The sequence below is a fragment of the Eriocheir sinensis genome, unplaced genomic scaffold (genome assembly GCF_024679095.1).
Source record: "Eriocheir sinensis breed Jianghai 21 unplaced genomic scaffold, ASM2467909v1 Scaffold73, whole genome shotgun sequence".
In the NCBI taxonomy this organism is placed as follows: Eukaryota; Metazoa; Arthropoda; class Malacostraca; order Decapoda; family Varunidae; genus Eriocheir; species Eriocheir sinensis.
The window spans coordinates 860,376-884,654 of record NW_026112087.1 but is presented as its reverse complement, the minus strand read 5'-3'; the positions used below and the strand labels follow the sequence as shown (position 1 = coordinate 884,654).

At 42.4% G+C, this 24,279-nt stretch overlaps 1 protein-coding gene across 1 annotated transcript in view; it reads right to left on the bottom strand.

Moving 5' to 3' along the window:
• Window positions 1–22,636, bottom strand: part of LOC126994151 (nephrin-like) — a 92,784-nt gene extending 70,148 nt beyond the window's left edge. Inside the window, exon 1 of the mRNA XM_050853401.1 lies at window positions 22,503–22,636. Within this exon, the coding sequence (XP_050709358.1) occupies window positions 22,503–22,555 (53 nt within the window). The 5' untranslated portion in view covers window positions 22,556–22,636. The remainder of the gene's footprint in view (window positions 1–22,502) is intronic.
• Window positions 22,637–24,279: the final 1,643 nt, after the last annotated feature.

Here is a 24,279-nt window from a genome sequence, read left to right as displayed (position 1 = left end):
GAAGGAGCGAGGAAGGATCCTCCAGGACGCCGTCAATGGGCAGATATCTGAATCCTTGCCAGTGGAGGCATCAGTGCACATGGCTCAGTGGAACATATACGTGGACGACTTTTCCGGCAGCTGCCAGCAGTCTCAGCTGATGCTGATGACTGCACTCTCTCCTGTTGAAGGCTGAGGCAATGGTAATCTCTTGATCCTCTACTACTTGCCAGCAATGGAGGGGAGGCTACGCTTTGGTGGCGTCCCCTTCCCACTCCAGGATTCTGCAATGTTCTGGGAGTGGAAGTGGATCGAAGGCCACGGATTGATTACCACATCAAGAACATTGCCCAAAATGCCACTCACAGAGTCTCCTACCTGCGTAAGGTGGCCAGCCACCTCTATAGCAAAGGGAGGCTCCTGCTCTACAAAGCCGAGATACGACCTTACTTAAGAATACGCTGCACTCTCTTGGATGGTGTGTGCCGCTTCGCACAACATTAGGCTTGACAGCACCCAGCGACGGGCACAGCTATTGGTGAATGAAGCAGAACCGCCAGTCCAGCCTGAGACTACCTACTCAGTCGATTCCCTGGAATACCACAGGTACGTCGCGGCGCTTGTGGTGTTCCATAAGGAACAGGTGCAGGGAGTGCCACGCCTGGCGGGCCTACTCCAACATCCGAGAGTCACCACGCGGGACACGAGAACGGTCCTATCCAATGGTGACGCAATGGAGATGCCGCGACCCCGCACCAGCCAACACAAACGCACCTTGCGAGTAGAGTTTCCCGGTTGTGAAATATTCACGGCCACCGTCCCTCACGTCTGGGGAATGAACACCCAAATGGTAAAACTGGCCGTCCACCACTAGAGAGGCGTACTCCTCACTCCACTAACACAATTGTAAGAGTAAAGACATAAGATTCAGTGTACAGTGTATAAATATGAATATTGCATTATTTTATGCACAAAAATATTTACATGTAAGAATACATGCCCTTTGAATAGGTAGCACACGGCAGTGCATCTTTGGGCAATTATTGTATGTAAATCTGTATATATATATATATATATATATATATATATATATATATATATATATATATATATATATATATATATATATATATATATATATATATATATATATATATATATATATATATATATATATATATATATATATATATATATATATATACACACACCCGCACACACACACACACACACACACACACACACACACACACACACACACACACACATAAATAGAGAGAGAGAGAGAGAGAGAGAGAGAGAGAGAGAGAGAGAGAGAGAGAGAGAGAGAGAGAGAGAGAGAGAGAGAGAGAGAGAGAGAGAGAGAGAGATCGACGACGACGATTACTCAGGCCATGAACATCTCACACTCCCCACACCCCACTCTCTCACTCTCAGGCCAGCTGCGTCTTGGAGGCAAGACACGCAACAGGTAACCCGGGACGATCCGCAGCTGTACTTCCCCAAGAGACCGACCATGTTGTCATCTCTGTGTCGGTGACGACAGGGCAGGATGAGCGGCTGCTCAGCGCGCTGAACATGGGTAAAGCCACTGGCCCGGACGACGTCAGCCCACGGCTCCTCCAGCAATGCGCCAGGAAGCTCTCAGGTCCTATCTACACCGTCTTCACGTCTTGCCTGAGGGAGTGCAAGTGGCTCTCAATGTAGAAGAAAGCACGTGTGGTTCCGGTCCACAAGAAGAACTCGAGGTATGAGCCCAGCAACTACAGGCCCATCTCCTTGCTCTTTATGGTGGGCAAAGATTTGGAGCAGATGGTGGCTGGAGTCATCTGTCAGCACCTGAGCGAGAGCCATCTTCTCTCAGACAGACATATTGGCTTTAGGCCTGGCTGGTCCACCGCGGACCTCCTTCTCCTCCTCTCCAAGGACGGGGAAGTACCACTGGATGAAGGCCTGGACAAACTTGTGGTGGCCCTGGATATTGCTGGAGCCTTTGATAGGGTCTGGCACGCGGGGCTCATTGAAAAGCTTCTCGCCAAGGATGTCAGGTTGCCCTCCTGATGCTGCGCAAGGATTATCTTCAGGGGAGAATCCTTCAGGTGGTGATCAGCGGGCAGTCAGCAAGGGCCTCACCAGTACAAGTCTCAGTTCCACAGGATTCCGATTTCAGCTCAGTCCTGTGGAACATATACATCAACCACCTCATCCGGCAGATATCAGTAGTGACAGCCTACTCCGATGGCTGCACACTCTCCTGCTCCTACTGCCTTCTCGATAGCTAGCGCGCCACCAGGTCTCCATGCAAGTCTCTGCCCTGCGAAGGGCGGTGGGAACCCTCGACCCACACGGCATCCTCACTGTGTACAAGGCACAAATACGTTCGTATCTAGAAAACGGTGCCTCGTCCTCGATGTCGAATGCCGCCATCCACATGCTTCATGCAGTGCAGCGACGAGCACTGCGTAAGGTGGGGACCAGCGAGCACCCGGAGGAGTCGTCTGCCCACGTGATGTCGCTGGAACACCGCCGTGACGTCAAATCACTAGTGGTGTGCAACACAGTCCAGGTGCAGGGGGTTCCCCATCTCAACACCTTGAGACTTCCTCCACGCGCTGCCTAGAGGTGCACCAGGACGGCACTTTCAGGTGACCAGCTAGTGGAGGTGCCTCGATCACAGTTGAGGCAGCACCAGCCCACCTATACAGCCAGGACCACATGCCCGTTGAACATATTCACGGCAGTTACACCTCAAGTGAAGAACACGACCACACAGCAGGTGAAGCTGCGCTAAACACCTAAAGTGAAACTGAAGCTTATGACAAATTATATTTTCATTTTTTTTCATTTTTTTTGTATTTTGTACTTTGTATTTGTTTATGTGTAACAATGGGCAATTAATTTTGTCCCAAACACAGGCTCTTCAAATAGTTACATACAAAATGTGTAACTTTGAGCCTCTTTTTGTACAATATTATGCTCAAATAAAGAGAGAGAGAGAGAGAGAGAGAGAGAGAGAGAGAGAGAGAGATGCAAGTTAGGTGAGAGGAGAGAATGAAAGTGATAGCGAGGGGTGAGAAATGGTGGTGGTTAGTGGGTGCTACGAGCGTGACGTCTAAAATACCTCATCTCTCTCTCTCTCTCTCTCTCTCTCTCTCTCTCTCTCTCTCTCTCTCTCGTCAAATATTCCACACCACACTTCCTGCGACACAGAGGGACACGAAAACTCACAGGGGAGTCGTTACCAGCATCACCTTTCCTCCCTTTCCTTCTCTCTCCTTACTCTCCTTTCTTATTCTTCCATTTTTCTCTTCTCTCCCCTCATCCTCTCCCTGTTTCTTCTTCCCCCAGTCTCCCCATGGTTCAGGAATAAGACTCGTCACACCTAAGAAGCTGACGTATTCCATCCCTCTCTCTACCTACTCTCTTATCTCTCTTTTCTTGCCCTCCTACTCTCTTCTTTCTGCTCTTTCTCTCTTTCTGTATACTTTTTCCCCCAGTCTCCTCAGTGGTTCAGAAAGAGGCATCGTCACACCTAACTAAGCAGACGTCTTAGCTTAAGCTTAAGCTGAGCAAAGCGGAGCCACCAACCAGTTGATCTACAGACAACATCCATACGCTGCAAGAAGTTTACGGATAGCCTTGGATTTATTGAGTTATTCACTCAATCGTTTTATCATATAAATTCACTGTATATTCCTTTTCTCCCGTGATTTAAGAAGAGCCGAGATTATTTAATTTCTTACTCTATTTCATATTTCCCTAAAATTCTTATCACCGTGAAGTCACCGCGGGGCATTTCACCACACCATTTTAACACCTTAAACCTTTTAGGAATGCATTTAAACGCTTGAGTTGTGTGCCGGGCGGGGCGGGGCAGCGCCGCGCCGCCGCTCGATCCGGAGGCATATGCAACAACCGCGAGATTCCTCGGCGAGATGCACTTTTCAAGGGACCTGAAGGACAAAAAGAGCAAAAGAACACCAACTCTGTGTGTGTGTGTGTGTGTGTGTGTGTGTGTGTGTGTGCATAAAAAGGATACACCTCCAATAATTCAGGCTTCGCTTAGGTTCTTCACAAGTGAAATGAATATAAATGCGTTAATCGTATTCTATAAATCATCATCTACACGACATTTTTGTGAGGTCGAGGCTTTTCGACAAAACCTTAAAAAAAGGTAGGGGGGGGAGGGGTTGTAAAATCGCGAAGCCCATGTTAAATTGCTTATGTTCTTATTGTAACTCCTCCCTTATTGATGGACCAATTTCTTTTATTTAAAAAAACATTTTAATCAAGAAGGATAGGAGATTAACTCTTGCTATCGTTTATTTTTATCCAAATTTTGACAAATATATCTCAACAATCAAAATCAACTTCAAACAATAGTTTCTATAGCAGACCTAATTCCTTATTCATGCTTTCATATGCTGCAGTAAGAAATATGTGTGTAATAAGAAGTGCAAAGGAGGAGATAATTTTTAAAATGCAAAAAACAACGTTTTAGAAATCAAGCGATGAAGTTGAAGCAGTTAGTGTACTTTACCTATTGCAGCTAGGGACTTGAAATCCACAGGATATATACGCCAGGATATAAAGAAAAATCAGATATGGTTTCCTTTATCTACTCTCATTAGTTATGTACACAGGCTGCTTTGATTACCCAAGGTCAGGTGTTTCGTATGGGGTCACAAATCCCGGTACTCGAATTTTACTATATTTCGCCATATTTCAAAATAAAAACCAGTGTTCCACTGTGTAAAATCAATGAAATATTAATGCAAAAGACATCTGATGCGGATACATAGATTTTTTTTTGTTGGATTTATGAAGAAAATATGGTATTTATAGTTCCTCACGGATAAATACGTGAAAATATTAGTGAGCGCTAGAAATTTCAGTGTTCTTAGGTAGTAGTGCGAGAGAACGTTAAAGTTTTATGACAGACAAAGAAATAAAAATACCCAAAATGAGAACGAGGTGAAAACATCTATTGCAGCCAGTAATTCCGCGGAAACTCATTGCAGGACGTTGCATAGCCTATTACGGTAAATATGGAGATTCACTACGCGCCTCCAATATTTCCCCCACGAGAATAATAACCTTTCCAAGGTCTCACATACTGTTCTACTGCTCTACTTTTACCAGCGCATCAAACATATATTGCATATACAAGTGATCATATGAAATAACAGATATTACTCATCTCCCCATCAACAAACTAAAAACACCTGGTAGTGGGGAGGGCTATGAAGACCAGGGAAACTTTGGGGTAAAAGCAAGTATTGCAATGATGTTGTCTACCTGAAATGAAGCGTTTCTGTGCTCTATTTACGGCGAAAATATATATTTTCTAAATAAATACGCCTAGGATGCTGGCGCTGTGGGGTAGCGCCATTTTGATGGATGTCAATAAGTGATTGTATCTGTTTACGTTCATAAGCGGAAGGCGTTATTTTTATTTTTATTTTTTACAGTAGAGGAAACAGTTCAAGGGCAAAAAATAAAAGGAAACAATAATGAAAAAAAAAAAAAGCCTGCTACTGACTGCTCCTACAAAAGAGTCAAGAGAGATAGGTCAATTTCGGGAGGAGAGAGTTCCTGATACCCTCCTCTTGAAAGAGTTCAAATCGTAATTTGAACTCTTTCCAGCAGCTCTTTCAAGGGAATACAGATGAAGGAAGATTGTTCCGGAATTTACCAGCATTAGGGATGAAAGATTGAAAATGCTGGTTTACTCGTGCGTAAGGGATTTGGACAGTAAAGGGATGACCTTAAGTAGAAAGTCGTGTGCATCGAGGCCGCGGGAGGGGGGGAGGCATGCAGTTAGCAAGTTCAGAAGAGCAGTCAGCATGAAAATATCGATAGAAAATAGAAAAAAAGGCAACATGGCGGCGGAATTTAAGAGGTAGAAGACTATCAGTAAGCGGAGGAGAGCTAATGAGACGAAGAGCCTTGACTCCACTCTGTCCAACAGAGCGGTGTGAGTGAAGCCCCCCCACACGTGAGATGCATACTCCATATATATATATATATATATATATATATATATATATATATATATATATATATATATATATATATATATATATATATATATATATATATATACACACACACACACACGAGGGCGGACAAGGCCCCATGTATATGGATAGCAACTGTGCGGGGGAGAAGAACTGGCGGGGACGATACATAACGCCTAACCTCGAGGAAGCTGATTTAGTGAGAGAGGAGATGTGAAGTTACCAGTTAAGATTTTGAGTTAAGGATAGACCGAGGATGTTTAGTGTTGAAGACGGTGACAGCTGAGTGTTGTTGAAGAATCGGGGATAGGTGTTTGGAAGATTGCGTTGAGTTGATACCCCAATCGGAAATGATAGTAAGGTCTGAGGCTCTGATGATAGTAAGGTCTGATAGTAAGCGTTCTGCAGCCTCCAGTCTGGAGTCATGTAATTTCTGTTGAGAGGGTCTTCTGTTGAAAAAAGTTGAATAATGCAGAGTGGAGTCGTCAGCGTATGAGTGGATAGGACAGTTTGTTATGGAAAGATGATCATTGATGAATAACAAGAAGAGAGTGGGTGATTAGACAGAGCCCTGCGGAATACCACTATTGCTAGGTTTAGGCGAAGAACAGTGATCATCTATCACAGCAGAGATAGAACGGCAGGAAAGGAAACTGGAGATAAACAGAAAGAGGGATATAATCCGAAAGAGGGCGTCCTAGTTTAGAAAGCAAAGAATTGTGCCAGACTCTATCGAAGGCTTTCGATATGTCTAGCGCAACTGAGAAAGTTTCACCGAAACGGCTAAGAAGATCGCTAGTAGAACGCCCCTTGCGGAACCCATACTAGCGATCAGAAGGAAGGTCAGACGTGGAAAGCTGCTTTTGAATCTTCCGGTTAAGGATTGATTCAAAAGATTTAGATAGACAGGAAAGTAAAGCTATAGGACGGTAGTTTAAAGGATTGGAACGGTCACCCTTCTTAGGCACAGGCTGTACGAAGGCGTACTTTCAGCAGGAAGGAAAGGTAGATGTTGACATGCAGAGGCGAAAGAGTTTGACCAAGCAAGGTGTCAGCACGGAGGCACATTTTTTTAAGGACAATAGGAGGGACTGCATCAGGAAAATAACTTTTCTGAGAGTTGAGGCCAGAGAGGTCATAAAAAACATCATTCTTAAGAATCTTAATAACAAGCATAAGGGAGTCAGAGGGGGGATGAGTAGGAGGAATATGCCCAGAATCGTCCAAAGTGGAGTTGTTACAGAAAGTTTGAGCGAAAAATTCAGCCTTAGTGATAAATGAGACGGCGGTGCTGCCGTCAGGGTTAAGGAGAGGAGGGAAAGAAGAAGTGAAGTTGGAGGAGATATTTTTGGCTAAGTGACAGAAGTCTCTGGAAGAATTAAAGAAAGCAAGGTTTTGACATTTACTATGGATGAAAGAGCTATTGGTAAATCGAAGAATAGATCAGGCACGATTCCGGGCGGAAATGTAAAGATCATGGTTAGCGGGAGTTCGAAGGCTCTTGTATCTTATGTGAGCTGCCTCTGTATCTTTGACCGCACGAGGACAAGCGTAATTAAACCAAGGGTTTTTAGCATGAGGAATATCGAAAGTACGTGGCATGTATGCCTCCATTCCAGAGACAGTCACATCTGTACTTCACTGGGCACACACAGAGGGGTTTCTCTCCTGGAAGCAGTAATCATTCCACGGGAAATCAGAAAAGTACAACGGCATGTCGTCCCACCGAGCTGAAGCAAAATGCCAGAGGCATCGCCTTTTCGGTGGGCCCAGAGGATGTACAGGAGCGATAGGACAGAACGCGTAAATAAGGTTGTGATCGGAGGTGCCCAACGGAGAGAACAGGTTGTCAGTAAGCAGAAGGGTTAGAGGTAAGGAAGAGGTCTTGTATGTTGGGTGTGTCTCAAAGACGGTCGGGAATATGTGTATGGTGCTGAACCAGCTGCCCTAGATCTTTGGGAATAGCAAAGTTGTAGGCTTGTTCACCAGGCTGATCAGCGAAAGAGGATGAAAGCCAAAGCTGGCGGTGAACATGGAGATTTCAGCGAAGGGAGAATGGGTCAAGATGTGCTCTTCTTTAGAGTTCAAGTAGTCAAAGAATTTTACATAGTTAGTAGAGTTAGGTGAGAGATAGACAGCACAGATATATTTAGTAATAGAATGACAATGAAGTCTTAGCCAGATGGTGGAAAATTCTGAAGAGTCAAGGTCGTGGGCACGATAGCAAGTGATGTCGTTGCGTACGCAGACACAACATCCAGCTTTGGATTGAAATATAGGATAGAGATAGTAGGAGGGAACAGAGTAGAGATTGCTGTCAGTAGCCTCAGAAACCTGTGTTTCGGTGAGGAAGAGAAGGTGAGGTTTAGAGGAGGAGAGTTGGTCCTCCACAAAATGAAAATTAGAACGAAGACCGCGAATGTTGCACAAAAATTGATAAGAAAGAGGTTCGAAGAGTTATCAAGACATCTCTCAAGTAGGCAGTCAGAAGGGGAGTCCTCCCTGAGGGAATTTGCGGTCCTCCCCCCCAGGCGGGGACTCGGAGGCCTTGCGTTGGTGCGCCATTTCGAATTTCAAATTTTGGGAAAAGGTGTGTATGTTGTGTGAATGTAGTGTGGTGTGGAAAGAGAGAGGATCTCTCTTTAGAGAGCATGCTGAACTACTCTCTTGTGTTGTTGAGACAATAGGGAAACGGATAGTGAGGCCATGGGAAGGGTCTTTGTAGGGCTTCAGCACCCTCCTCACTTCCCATATATACCTCATCGGGAGTGGCTTACGGCCGTTTCGGTAGGTGTCGTCCTACCTACTCCCTTCAAAATGTATGCAGATTTATATTTGCATTGTAGAATAACATATAGCGATGCTCTTTTCTTGTGCAGTGACGTCCCTGCGGATAGTCGGTGTAAGCCTAGGTCATCAGTGCGCTTGCTCAATAAATGCAGGTAACCTCTCTGTTGATAAGGGATCGAGGGTTTAATGCAAAATCGAGTATTAAATGTAAGAGATTCCGGAGTTCAAGTAGTTGGTTTTAGAGGCTTTTATGTTGGTTTCATATGTGTGACGATTATATAGAGGGATCGCGGTCAACTTCTTGTTGTCTCTGATCTTGTACTGGAGTGTAGAGATGGTGGACAGATGTGCTGGATGTGACTGGAACTTGGTTGAATTGGGGAGGCTTTTTGAAGACAAAGAGAACAATTTAGACTTCTTGTGCGGCCACAATTTGATACAGTGCACCTAAAAGTACCCAAAATGTGACAGTGACCTCCATATTCAGGAAAATTTCGTGCTCAGGTGTTCAGCGCTGCTGCTTCTTCCTCTCGGGAAGGAAGAACTCGTGGTTCGGCGGGTCCCACTTCAGTGTCAGCCAGATCATATATGTGACATATTTGTGGAACCAGCGACAAAAAGTGTCAAACTGTGTGCGCGGGAAGTGCGTATTGACGCAAGACAGTTATTGCCTGGTTTTCTTTTTGTCGTGAATTGGCTGTGGACTATTGCGTCCACAACTCTGTCAATATTGGTGGCCAGGGTAAGACTGTGGAAGTCGAGGAAGCCAAGTTGGCAAGAGAAAATACAATCGTGGACGTGTTATAGAAGGTACGTGGGTAGTGGGTGGTGTGGAGAGAGACTCAAGCAACATCCTCCTAGTGCCTGTCGTTAGCCGGGACAAGGAGACTCTCCTGAGAGTTATCCAAGACAACATTCTCCCGGGCACTCACATAGTTACAGACTGCTGGAGCAGCTACAATAACCTAAGTGCCGGAAGATACACCCACTCCACAATCAACCACTCATTGAACTTTGTGGATCCTCAGAGTGGTGCCCACACCCAAAATATAGAACGGGAGTGGACGGAAGTGAGGAGCAACATTCCCAGGTTCGGGAGGCGCACTCACCATTTCGCCAGCTATTTGGCCGAGTCTATGTTGAAGCGGACGTTCCCGGATGTTGCCGAGTGGTTCCACCACTTCCTTCTCCACGCTGCAACAATATATTCCGTCCAGTAAAGGTAAGGGATTATCGTTTTAAGGAGGATTCCCCCTGGTTAGGAGGGGGGTCGAGGGGCGCGAAGCCTACCCGTTAGAGGTTAGGTTATGTAAAGTTCGGTTGCAGTAGTTTAAATATGCTCCCCCACCCAAAAAACCCGATTTCCCACGGGCCCCCCAGGATCGATAGGGGAAGGAGATTAGGCCTTTTTCTTTACTATTAAGTACTTGCGCCTTCATATTATAGTTGAGGGTCATGTATTTCGTCAATTAACTATAATATGGAGACGTAATATCGTACTTTGGAGGCGCGGGGTGAATCTTCACAATTACCAATATTGCATACCACCTATCTTTTATTTTTTTCATCAAATTTGTACATATACCAGAAGAAACAGGAAGTATGTCAATAATATAAGCCATTTTTTTTCTTGACGTGAATATAATGAAACGTAACTTGTGAATTATGTCCGCTTCCCACAAGACATTGACTACCATATACTTTTTTTTTGGCGTCAAAGACTCATGCATTTTTAAAAGGACCGAAGCTACTTATTGTGGTGATCGCTGAGCATTAATAGGAATGGTGGAAACGGAACGTCAGGAGCTCGGGAAAAGGCGATTGCTGTCTGGCTTTTATCAATAGCGAAATACAATATCCATGAATATGTGCCAAACGACCAGAGTTAAGTGGCACTGATAACGAAAAGCAGAATCAGTGACTAACTAACTGGCATGCCAAGCACGTGTACTACTGCCTGCCTGAGTGACTTACTAATGATGAGACTTATTGACTGATAGTTGTTGTTTGAAATTCTGACTGACTGACTGACCGTGGGATGATTGATAAACTGACCTTCATCTCCAGAACCAAAGAGAGCCAATACGCACCACCAGCACCCTACCACCTTATAAAAGACGCTTCCATCCTCCCCCACCCCACCCATACCTCCCCCCCTCACCACCACCACTACTCCCACCCTTGCCACCCCCACCTCCACCAGCGCCATCACCAACACCAACGCCACTGCTGCACACCCCACTACCTCCCTTAAGCAACCAGGTAACATAACGCCCTCCACGGTGAAGGTCAATTAGCCTCGTCTAGTCTCAGCGCAAACTTCATTATTCACCGTTCGTGTGGGCCGTGAGCAGGATCACAGCTAACTAACCGTGAAGTGAGAGAAAAAAGAAAATAAAGAAAGAGGAAGAGAAGGGTGGAGCAGACAAAAGAGAAACGGTGAGAGCATTCTTGTCAAACGAGTATTGTCGTGTAACAAACATTTTTTTCTATTATTTTTACATAGCCTCGTCATATTTTTTATATATATATATATATATATATATATATATATATATATATATATATATATATATATATATATATATATATATATATATTATTATTTTTAGTTGTCATGTATCAATACTTCAAAGACGAGTAGACTTTTCCATGCCCAATTTTTTTCTTCATATTTTTATTCCTTTTATTCCAGGAGGTCAAGATGTATTGTTTTTCTTTTAAATAACGATTTTCAGTCAAGGAAAAAATATATATATATATATATATATATATATATATATATATATATATATATATATATATATATATATATATATATATATATATATATATATATATATATATATATATATATATATATATATATATATATATATATATATATATATATATATATATATATATATATATATATATATATATATATATATATATATATATATATATATATATATATATATATATATATATATATATATATATATATATATATATATATATATATATATATATATATATATATATATATATATATTTTTCGCTTTTCGATGGCTTAGTTTTTTTTATCATTTCCGTCCTATACTGAACAAAGAAAAAATGTTACGAATACTTTTTTTACTACGGAGAATGTTATATAGGCGTAATGACAAGGGAGCGGGTAATATTTTATGTATGCTTTCAACGGAGAACTGTATGTTTCCTTGATACGAATTTATACTTGGTCTACTTTAACCACACTCAACACGCAATGACCCCTGCTCCCGCTCCCTGCACAACCACTCACTATCTCCGGTGAAAACGGAACGCTTTCTTATCATTATAATAACACTATTCACAACACTATTCAATCCCATCAACGTACATAAACCCAATACATTCCATAACCCCTACAAGACTCTACGCCACCCCCACACCAACAATACGGCTCCATTAAACGCAGACTCCCCGACCTTCACACAACCATCACTATACAAACAACCCTTACATGAGGCACCAATACGTGTGTTGCTTCTCTTGTGTCACATGACGTGTGCGTTTGTGTGTGTGGGAGTGCACGCTCCGTCACAGAGGGTGGTTATTAGGCTAAGTTGGCTGCCTCGTAAACCCACAAAAGTCTCTCAGGCCTTCCTAGTTATTTTCTGCTTCTTCCTCTTTTTTCGTCTAATTTCTCATTCACTGTTGCTCCTTCTGTTAATTTTCTGTTGTGTTGTCTTTCATTAATTCTACACTTCTGTTAACTTGCACCTACGACGAAGTTTTATCAGATATTTTTTGTCCTTCCTTTCATTCCTGTTAGTTTTTTGGTTTTGTTTTCACTATTATGTTTCTTTCCTTCATCCCTCAAGATAACTCATCTTCACCTCATTTTCTTATCCTCATCTATGTTGCTATATTTTCTTTCCTCTTTGATCTTTTTTTCTTGTTTTATTTTTTTTCTTCGATAGTTTACGTCCTATTAATTTCCTCTTATTTTGGTACATAATCTCATTTTCTTTTCTCCACAAACATTTTTCTTTCTTTAGTATTCTTGTTTTCATTTTAGTCACATTCTGCCTTTGAATATTCTTGTGTTCTCAGATTTTTTATTTCTACCATAAATTGTTAGCTTTTCCTTTTTTATATTCTCTTGAGTTTTGGGTTATTTTCTTCTCCATTGCAGTATATTCTTGTATATATTGACTGTCTTTTGGTATTTTCCTCTCCAGTTTTATTTTTTTATCTCTGCAGCATTTATTTTCTTCCTTTTTAATACCGCTAGGTCTACACTATTTTGCTTTACTTTGTTCATCATGTCATCAAGGTCAACTTCTCCATTTTCCTCACTGCGCACTACCTTCAATTCCTTTTTCATGCCTTCACTTTTTTTTCAGCACCAGAGGCTTTCCATTCACACGCTCTTTTTTCATTTTTCTTACTGACTCCGGAAGGCTTCATTCAGCATGTCGTTTTTTTTCTTTTTTTTCAAGTTTGCTTGTTATAAACTGTGATGGGTTACTTCCTTCTTTTTTTACCTTTTTTGTCTTTTTATTCCAACATTTTTTACAGGAAACATAACTTTACTAATAATTGTTTTTTTAATCTTCCATCTCCCAAACCAACAAAATAATATATTGTATAGCTAATATTTTTAGTTACACCACCACCACCAATGACTCATACTTGTCGTTCCTTTGGCAAGGGAATGAGAAGGACGGAAACCTCTCTCTCTCTCTCTCTCTCTCTCTCTCTCTCTCTCTCTCTCTCTCTCTCTCTCTCTCTCTGCTCGATCCGTTTCCTCTTGTTAGCTCTATTCTTATTCAACCACACTGCTATCCGCTCTCCTCTCCTTCCTTTAAGTATCCTCCTTCTATCACATTCTCTTCTCTCCCCTTTTCACAGCCTACCAAACAATTCCTCGTACATTTCTACCTTTTTCTATGCTCTGGCCTATCCTTTCGCCTCCGCTTCTTTCCACTTTTTTCTCTTCCTCCAATAAACCTCACCGCAGACCCCTCTCCCAACTCATCATAAAATAACAGTTAAGTAACGCAGCACCTCGTAAAACTACCGCTATATGCTTTTCGATTAACTGGAAAAGTTTTACCTCCCAAAAAAGGCCGGATTTGAGGCTTCCTTCCCCCCCGTTACAACGTGACTCTTACCGGAGTCAACAAAGGGGTGACTGCGAGCTGCTTCCTGCTAAACTATCTGACCTACTAACCTCGAAGTTCACGTGGTAAGATGGATACGATCACCGAGAAGAAAGAAGTAGGAAGAAGAGGTTGTGGTGGTGGTTGGGCTAGCGTTTGAGAGGTAAATGAGTTTTAGTGGTGGTGGTTTAGAGAGAGAAGGAGAAGGAAGGAAGGAAGGAAGGAAAGAGAGAAGGAGAAAGGGAAAGAAAGACGCAGACAGAAACAATTAAACGAATGAGAGGAAGTGAGAGAGGAGGGAGGGCAGGTATGTTTTGTGTGATAAAAATAACGAGGCAAACAGACAAACAAGTAAATATTCGGAAAAACAAATATAACTGGAAAGCTGAATAGAAAAACTCAGACAAAAATAGTACATGAATAAAAGATAGACCAAAATAAAGGAAGATGAAAGAATGAAGAAGGGTGCGGACAAGGAGGAGGAGGAGGAGGAGGAGGAGGAGGAGGAGGCGGAGGAGGAAGAGGAGGAAGACGACGACGACGAAACAAAGAAAGAACGAAAGAAAGAAAGAAAAAAATAGCATGGAGGTTGGGCTGAGCTAACATAATTGTGACATTGACGATAAATTGCTAAATAAAGACCCCCAAAAAATTGAAATAAGAAAAAGGAGATAAACAAATAAAATATGAGTTGAACTAGAATGAAAAGAAGTAAACATAAGAGAGAGAGAGAGAGAGAGAGAGATAGTATAACATACAGTCTATGGTTCCAACTGTAGCCATTTGTTGAACTTCAAGTAAAACGGAAACGCAGAACTTGAAGAAACTTCTCTTAAACTCACTCAGTAATATTTCTTATCATCAATGGAGACGAAGGTCTTCCTGAAAAATTCCCCAAATGGACAGGAATTGTTTAATCGACTGCACATATGAATTATTACTCGAGCAACCTTATATCGAGTTTTCTTGTTGATCTCGTTGGTGTTGGCAGTGGTGGTAACCATGTTGTGTTTCTTCCTCGGAATTTGAGAAGACAGACCCCTTCCAAGCCATGAAAAGTGTGTCTCAGCGTCGCGCAGCACACCGCCGGGCACGCCACATTCCCTGCAATGAAAGCCTTAAAAATTTAGAAACCTGCTAGACAGGCAAGCTGAACCGTTCATACAAGGTCTGGTGGGGATGGAGGTCACATAATTAAACTAAACCACTCCACGAGATATTCTTTAGTGATGCGTCTCCTTTGCTCCGGGATAACACACCCTAACGTGCGCACACGGACACAAGGCCTCGCTGCACCGTGTTCACCTGGGCAGCTTTTCCGGGTGTCCTCTGTTTCTGCACATGCTGGGGCGGGGAACAGCGGCCCTCTGTTGTCACGGTGACGGTTGCGTTCAAACAGCTCTACATTTTTACATTTGTATGATACATCAAAACGCGGCCAAAATCGACGGATCGCAAGCAGTAAGTGTGAATTAAGTAATTAATCTAATAATTAACAAGCGTGCCCACGCGGCAGCAGGTACGTTAGTGGCGACCATCTGTCTGGTGTTATTCGTCCAGTCTTCAAGTCTTGGATACACAATAATCAAAGTAGATAATGTTCAGTACCATAACCATTATGATACTGAGTAGTGCCTTTCTGGTGGCAGTTAAGAGAAGAAAATATATATTTTAAAATGATCATATGCAAGACAAATGAGACGTTTTGTATTTTAATCCGCGCTGAAAGTCTAAAAACTCGATGATATATGAAATAAATACTTCAGTTTCCTACTAAGACATCAAGTTTTCACTAAATACGGTCGATAAGCTGACCTGTGATACCTGGTATAGATTTTTATATATTATTACAGATAAAGACGAGTCTTTCAAGAAACGAGACAAAATATTACAGCCATGAAATGTCAAATTTAGTTTTTTTTTCAAGTAGAAAACAAATATGGTCCGGCTTACAGTTGCCTTTGTTTTCAGCGTGTGTATTGACAACAGCAACATCAAAATAATGATTATTGCATTAGTAAGTACGACAACAAAAATAAATAATGATACTCTATTCAACGAGCAAAGTAAGCTGCAGCGCTTGCTTAGAATGAAACAAAAAGGAAACACAGCAGACTAAAAGACACGAAACAGACATCCATAACTAAATACAAACGCACGTGACTGACTGTTCAGTCTCGTTATTGTGCTGGTAGTTTATGTTCGTGTCGCTACTGATGTCACTCCCTTTACTATTGCTTTCATTCACCATCAGCGACATTACCATCGACAACAGCGGCACCAATACTAATCGGTTTATTAATAATATCGTAATTGACGCACGGTTATCACCTCCAGCTCTGGACTAGAACACCGAACTAAGGCAACACCTAAATATTCTCGAAAAGCATTGGTCATCGGCCACCATGTTGTCTGCATCACTATTCATTAAACCGATCCCGGAACTTTTTTTTTATTCAACTATAAATTTCTTATCTAGATTACTTTCCCTTATGTCTTTCCTCTCCTTTTTTCCTGATTCTTTTCTGGGAGGGTTACTTTTTTTTTAATTCTGTTATCTCCCTTTCTTTTTTTGCTCGTTCTGACACTCGTTTTTTTGTTGCTCTTCTTTCACTTTCTTCTCTTAAACTCATTCAATAATATTTGTTATCATCACTGCGATGGAGGCGAAGGTCTTCCTGAAAAATTCCCCAAATGGACGGGAATTGTTTTATCGACTGCACACATAAATTATTACTCGCGCAACCTTCTATCGAGTTTTCTTGCTGATCTCGTTGGTGTTGGTGTTGGCAATCGTTGAGGTGGTCACCACAGAGGCACTGTGCTCCAATTTTTTTATCATACCAAGTGTGATGCGTCTGTGTCTGGTGACGCAGATATTTCAATGACTACGAAGACTAAGAATTAGACTTCAACAAGAAACTCCATACGCAGATTTGATAAGAAATGGACAACCAAAGTAATACAGTGGCAAGCCAGAAATTGTGGACGTAAATGAAGGCTGAAAATAATGATCATGACAATGATGACGATGTATTGCGTCTGAAGTAGATAGTGCAGCCTTTGACACTGAATATCAAAGGTTTGATTTTTAAGCTTCAATATGTTGGCATTGTTGCTAGAGTTTTATGTATTTTAAATGAATTTTTATCTGACAGACTGCACCGTGTTTCGTTGGCGGTAGTTTTAGCCCATATTCTCGTGTTTATTATGGAGTTCCTCAAGGCAGTGTCCTGGGTCCTTTGCTGTTTATACAGTATACAAGTGATATGTGGTCTGGTATTAATAACAGGATGTTGGGGTATGCGGATGATACTTCCCTTAAGCTGTTGTTCTATCTCTTTTAACGAGACCAGTTGTTGCTGATAGTCTGACTGATGATTTCAATAAAATTCAGTCTTGGTGCTCTCAATGTGGCATGAAACTGAATCCTAGAAAAACTAAATAATTTACAGAGCCGTTTTAGAACTCCCTTCCCTAACCATCCTAATTTACTTGTCAGTGGAGTGTACACTGATTCTGTTCTTCATATCAAGCTTTTGGGAGTTATATTGGCCTCGAAACTTACTTTTGAACTACAACGGAGAAATATGTCCCGCTTACTTCCCTTTTGTCTCATCGACACCAGAGAGCAGTTCAGCATGCTAAGGACAGTTCCTATATCTCTACACCACACTACATTCACACAACACACACACCTTTTCCCAAAATTCAAAATTCAAAATGGCGAAAAACAACACTGCCTCGGAGTCCCCGCCTGGGGGGGGGGGGCATAAATTCCCCCAGGGAGGACTCCCCTTCTGGCTGCCGACTTGAGAAGTGTCCTGATAACTCCTCGAACCTCCTCCTTATCAATTTCTACAACATTCGCGGTCTTCGTTCTAATTTTCATTCTGTGGAACACCATCTCTCCTCCTCTAAACCTCATCTTCTCTTCCTCACCGAAACACAGGTTTCTGAGGCTACTGACAGCAACCTCTACTCTGTTCCCTCCTACTATCTCTATCCTAAATTTCAATCCAAAGCTGGATGTTGCGCCTACGTGCGCAACGACATCACTTGCTCTCGTGCCCACGACCTTAACTCTTCTGAATTTTCCACCATCTGGATAAGACTTCATTGCCATTCTATTACTAAATACATCTGTGCTGTTTATCTCTTACCTAACTCTACTAACTATGTAAAATTCTTTGACTATTTGAATTCTAAAGTGGAGCACATCTTGACTCACTCTCTCTTCGCTGAAATCTCCATCTTGGGAGATTTAAATGTTCACCACGAGCTTTGGCTTTCATCCTCTTTCACTGACCAGTCTGGTGAACAAGCCTACAACTCTATTCAACGACCAAGAGCAGTTGGTTCAGCACCCTACACGTATTCCCGACCGTCTTGGAGACATGCCCAACATTCTAGACCTCTTCCTTACCTCTAATTCTTCTGCTTACTCTGTCAAACTGTTCTCTCCGTTGGGCTCCTCCGATCATAACCTTATTTCTGTTTCCTGTCCTATCGGTCCTGTACATCCTCTGGACCCACCCGAAGAGGTGATTCTTTTGGCATTTTGCTTCAGCTCGGTGGGACGACCTGAAGATGTACTTTTCCGATTTCCCGTGGAACAATTACTGCTTCCAGGGGAGAGACCCCTCTGTGTGTGCCCAGCGCATCTCAGACGTGATTGTCTCTGGAATGGAGGCATACATTCCACGTTCTTTCTCTTCTCCTTATGCTAAAAAGCCTTGGTTTAATCATTATTGTTCTCGTGCTATTAAAGATACAGAGGCAGCTCACAAAAGGTTCCAGAGCCTTCGAACTCCCGCTAACTATGACCTTTACATTTCAGCTCGGAATCGTGCCAAATCTATTATCCGACTTACCAAAACTTATTTTATCAATAGAAAATGTCAACACCTTGCTTCTTTTAATTCTTCCCGTGATTTCTGGTATCTAGTCAAAAATATCTCCTCCAATTTCACTTCTTCCTCTTTCCCTCCTCTCCTTAACCCTGACGGCAGCACTGCCGTCTCATCTGTCTCTAAGGCTGAACTCTTCGCTCAAACTTTCTGTAAAAACTCCACCCTGGACGATTCTGGGCATATTCCTCCTACTCTTCCCCCTTCTGACTACTTTATGCCTGTTATTAAGATTCTTCCAAATGATGTTGTCTATGCCCTCTCTGGCCTCAACTCTCAGAAGGCTTATGGACCTGATGGAGTGCCTGCTATTGTCCTTGAAAACTGTCCTTCCGTGCTGACACCCTGCCTGGTCAAACTCTTTCGTCTCTACCTATCAACATGTACCTTTCCTTCCTGCTGGAAGTATGCCTTTGTACAGCCTGTGCCTAAGAAGGGTTACCGTTCCAATCCCTCAAACTACCGCCCTATAGCTTTACTTTCCTGTCTATCTAAAGCTTTGGAATCAATCCTTAACCGGAAGATTCAATAGCACCTTTCCACTTCTAACCTTCTATCTGACTGCCAGTATGGGTTCCGCAAGGGGCGTTCTACTGGCGTTCTTCTTGCTCTCTTAACTGACTCTTGGTCATCCTCTCTTAGCCGTTTCGGTGAAACTTTCTCTGTTGCGCTAGACATATCGAAAGTCTTCTATAGAGTCTGGCACCAGTCTTTGCTTTCTAAATTGCCCTCTTTCGGATTCTGTCCATCTCTCTGTTCCTTTATCTCCAGTTTCCTTTCCGGCCGTTCTATCTTTGCGGTTGTAGACGGTCACTGTTCTTCCCCTAAACCTATCAACAGTGGTGTTCCACAGGGCTCTGTCCTATCACCCACTCTCTTCCTGTTATTCATCAATGATCATCTTTCCATAACAAACTGTCCTGTCCACTCATACGCCGACGACTCCACTCTGCATTATTCAACTTCTTTCAATAGAAGACCATCACAACAGGAAGTACACGACTCCAGACCGGAGGCTGCAGAACGCTTAACCTCAGACCTTGCTATAATTTCCGATTGGGGCAGAAGGAACCTTGTGTCTTTCAATGCCTCAAAAACTCAATTTCTTCACCTATCAACTCGACACAATCTTCTAAACACCTATCCCCTATTCTTCGACAACACTCAGCTGTCACCATCTTCAACACTAAACATCCTCGGTCTATCCTTAACTCAAAATCTCAACTGGAAACTTCACATCTCCTCTCTCGCTAAATCAGCTTCCTCGAGGTTGGGCGTTCTGTATCGTCTCCGCCAGTTCTTCTCCCCCGCGCAGTTGCTATCCATATACAGGGGCCTTGTCCGCCCTCGTATGGAGTATGCATCTCACGTGTGGGGGGGCTCCATTCACACAGCTCTTCTGTACAGAGTGGTGTCTAAGGCTCTTCGTCTCATCAGCTCTCCTCCTCCTACTGATAGTCTTCTACCTCTTAAATTTCGTCGCGATGTTGCCTCTCTTTCTATCTTCCATCGATATTTCCACGCTGACTGCTCTTTTGAACTTGTTAACTGCATGCCTCTCCTCCTCCCGCGGCCCCGCTGCACACGACTTTCTACTTATGTTCATCCCTATGCTGTCCAAACCCCTTATTCAAGAGTTAACCAGCATCTCTTTCATCCCTCACGCTGGTAAACTCTGGAACAATCTTCCTTCATCTGTATTTCCTCCTGCCTACGACTTGAACTCTTTCAAGAGAAGGGTATCAGGACACCTCTCCTCCCGAAACTGACCTCTCTTATGGCCACCTCTTTTGATTCTTTTTTAGGAGCAGCGAGTATCGGGCTTTTTTTTTTTATTATTGTTTCCTTTTTTGTGCCCTTGAGCTGTCTCCGTTGTAAAAAAAAAAATAAAAAAAAAATCATCAAAACTGGGTATTTTCCGCAAATCTAAGAAGATTTATGAGGATGATAACATTTTTCGGAGAGGTTTATTTCCTTTTACTCTACCCCATTTTGAGTAATGATATGCTCTCTAGATCTCTGCTATTGACTCGCATTTGAATTAGCTTGATCGTGCTTTTAATTCTATTACGTTTCTTTTATCTGATTTGAGTTTCGATATTGGGCATCGTAGGGTTGTTGGTGCTCTCAATGTTTTGTAAAATAGTAAATTATTCTTCTCATCCTTTTCATAAGTTCTTGCCAAACCTTTGTCAAACAACCAGTCACTAGGAATTCTTCTTCCTTGAGCTCCATGACGTCTAAAATTGGCCGATGCTCAACATCACAATTTTCTAGAGGTTTCTTTCCTGCAATGTGTAGGCTCTGGAATAGTCTGCCTTCGGAGATTGTTTCTTCTTCCACTATTGAAAATTAAAAAAAAAAAGTTAGTTAATGCCTTTTTTTCTGTAGTCACTTTAAGTCCTTTATTTCCTTTTTTTAAGCTGTGTCTCGACCTGCACGGACACCTCATGGTGTTATAATTGCAGTTATTCGGTGTATCTATTGGCATGATCAATTATAATAATAATAATGATAAAAATATTAACAATAATAATAATAATAATATCAATAATAATAATAATAATAATAATAATAATAATAATAATAATAATAATAATAATAATAATAATATTGATGGGTATAGATAGATAGATAAATTTATAAATATGAAGATACATACATGGACATATAGAAAGGTGAACAGTTAAACTCAAGCAAATCGAGGAACTCCCGCCATGTTAAACCCAGCCCCTTTAAAGCGCCGTAATGCACAGATTAATGGAATGATCGTTTATCTTTAAAACTCAGTATATTAATATAAATTAAAACACAGGCACACGGTAGTACACCTGTGCACCTAGCAGTGAGTAGGTACGCGACGTCAGGCAAGGAGTTGTGACCTCGTTGTCGCGGTGTGTTGTGTGTGAGTGGTCTCAGCCTTACCCAAAGATGGGTACTATGAGCTCTGTGCTCTTCCGTAGGGGAACGGTTGGCTGTCTCGAGAGAGTCCCGCAGCAGACCAAGAGGTGAATTACACACACACACACACACACACACACACACACACACACACACACACACACACACACACACACACACACACACACACACACACACACACACACACACACACACACACAAACACACACGTTTCTTAAATTTGGTGGAGATAAGCCAATTACATCAATGTCTTCAGTTTCCATTACACGCGTTTCAACGTTAATCACTCCACTCTAGAAATATTAACTCGTCACCACAAACAACAGTACAATAAAAACCAGTAAGCTACTTATACTAATTAAAAATATGACTGGTCATAAAACAACAACAACAACAATGACAACGACAACTACTACTACTACTACTACTACTACTACTACTACTACTACTACTACTGCTACTACTACTACTACTACTACTACTGGTACTACTACTTCTACTACCTACTACTTTTGCTGCTACGGCTTCTGGTGCTACTACAAGTTACATGCAAATCACTTAAAGCAATTAAATAAAAATAACTATAACAATAATTACTATTACTATACCGATTCTACTACTGTTGCTGCTTCTAAAAGTTACGTCTAAATCACTTATACAACCACTTACATAACTACAACTATAGCTGTAACCTCTGCACCATAACCTCTCCGGCCTCACACCGGTCGCCCCGTCCCGCCCCGCCTTACCTGTAGATGGGCTCCTTGGCGCCGTTCCTGTACCACAGCACCACGTACACCATGTCTGACGCCTCGAAGTTACCCACCTCGCAGGGCAGCACCGCCTCGCGCCCCGCCACGGCCTCCACGCGCCGCCACACTCCTGCACGGGAACGGGAAGAAAGACGCTGTTAGTATAAATCACAGCATGAGAACTGGTTAGCTATTCAGAGAGAGAGAGAGAGAGAGAGAGAGAGATTTACAAAGATTTACAAAGAAAATCAGACCACACAGACCCCATGGTCCAGACTAGGTGGTCTGTCCTTAAACCTAAGTGATTCTACATTAATCAGAAGGCTCCAAAACGTTTCATTTCTACTCTAGTTAATATTAAGTTCAATGAAGTGTCGGTCGAGCTTGTTTTTAAAGGAGTCAATCGTGTTACACTGGACCACTGATGGTGGGAACTTATTCCATTCTCGCACTACAACGACGGTGAAGAAAAATTTGGTGCAGTCTGAATTTACTTGTCTACATTTGAGTTTTATGCCATTGTTCCTCGTTCGCAAAGTGTCATCGATCATAAACAATTTTGTTCTGTCTACATTCGTGAAACCATTAAGTATTTTAAAACATTCGATCAGTTTTCCTCGGAGGCGGCGTTTCTCAAGAGAGAACATGTTAAGGGTGGAAAGCCTTTCTTCGTAAGATTTGTTGCGCAAGGAAGGGATCATTTTTGTTGCCCGACGCTGAACACCTAATTTAGCAATGTCCTTTGCATGGTTGGGAGACCAAAACTGTACCGTATATTCCAAGTGCGGTCTGACTAAACTATTGTACAGCAGAAGTACTACATCTTTATTCTTGAATGAAAAGTTTCTTTTTTGGGTGGTATGGGGGATTAAAATGGGGAAAAAATTATAGTACGTATTTTCATCCATATTTCTCCTCGACGTCTAGCTACTCTTTTACCCTCAGTTGATCCGGATTTCCGTTTTCCGTTCTACACCCATCCCCACCTTTTTTTTCTTTCTCTCTCTCTCTCTCTCTCTCTCTCTCTCTCTCTCTCTCTCTCTCTCTCTCTCTCTCTCTCTCTCTCTCTCTCTCTCTCTCTCTCTCTCTCTCTCTCTCTCTCTCTCTCTCTGTTTCAGCCGTTCCATCTTCCCTCCTCTTCCTCTTATCGTCGCTTCCTTTTTTTCATGGCCTTTTGATCACCTTCCTCCCACCTCCTCCCATTCATCCCATCTTTACAGGTCCTCCTTAACTCTCTCAGTCTGTCCCAGCATCCATCCGTCTATCTTAATCCTCCTCTTTTTCCTCTTCCTCTACGTCTTGCTATCTCTTCCTCCTCATGCCACCGTAATCGGCCTTCCATCCCTCAGCTGTTCCCTCTCTGTATTGACTTTTTCTTCCTCCACCTCCTCACTCTTCCTTCATTACTCCTCTCCTCTTCCTCGTTCATGTCCTCGTCCTTCTCTTCATGCCTGTTATCCGTACACTCCTCCTTCTCTTCCTGTTTATAATTCACCATAATCCTCCACTTCCTCCTCCTCTTGCGTCACCGGTTATTCGTACTCGTATTCGTATTTGTATTCGTCCCTTCTTCCTCTCGCTTCCCCCTCCTCTTGCATGCCCTCTTATTCATACTACAGTTCATCATTCCTCGCACTCCGTAACCTCTTCCTCCTCCTCCTCCTCCTCCTAGTCCATTTCCACCACTTGGTCCTCCTCCTCCTCCTCCTTATTGCTCTTATTCCTAGTCCTAGTTTTCCTTCTCTAACTAAAACTCTTCCTCTTCCCCCTTCTC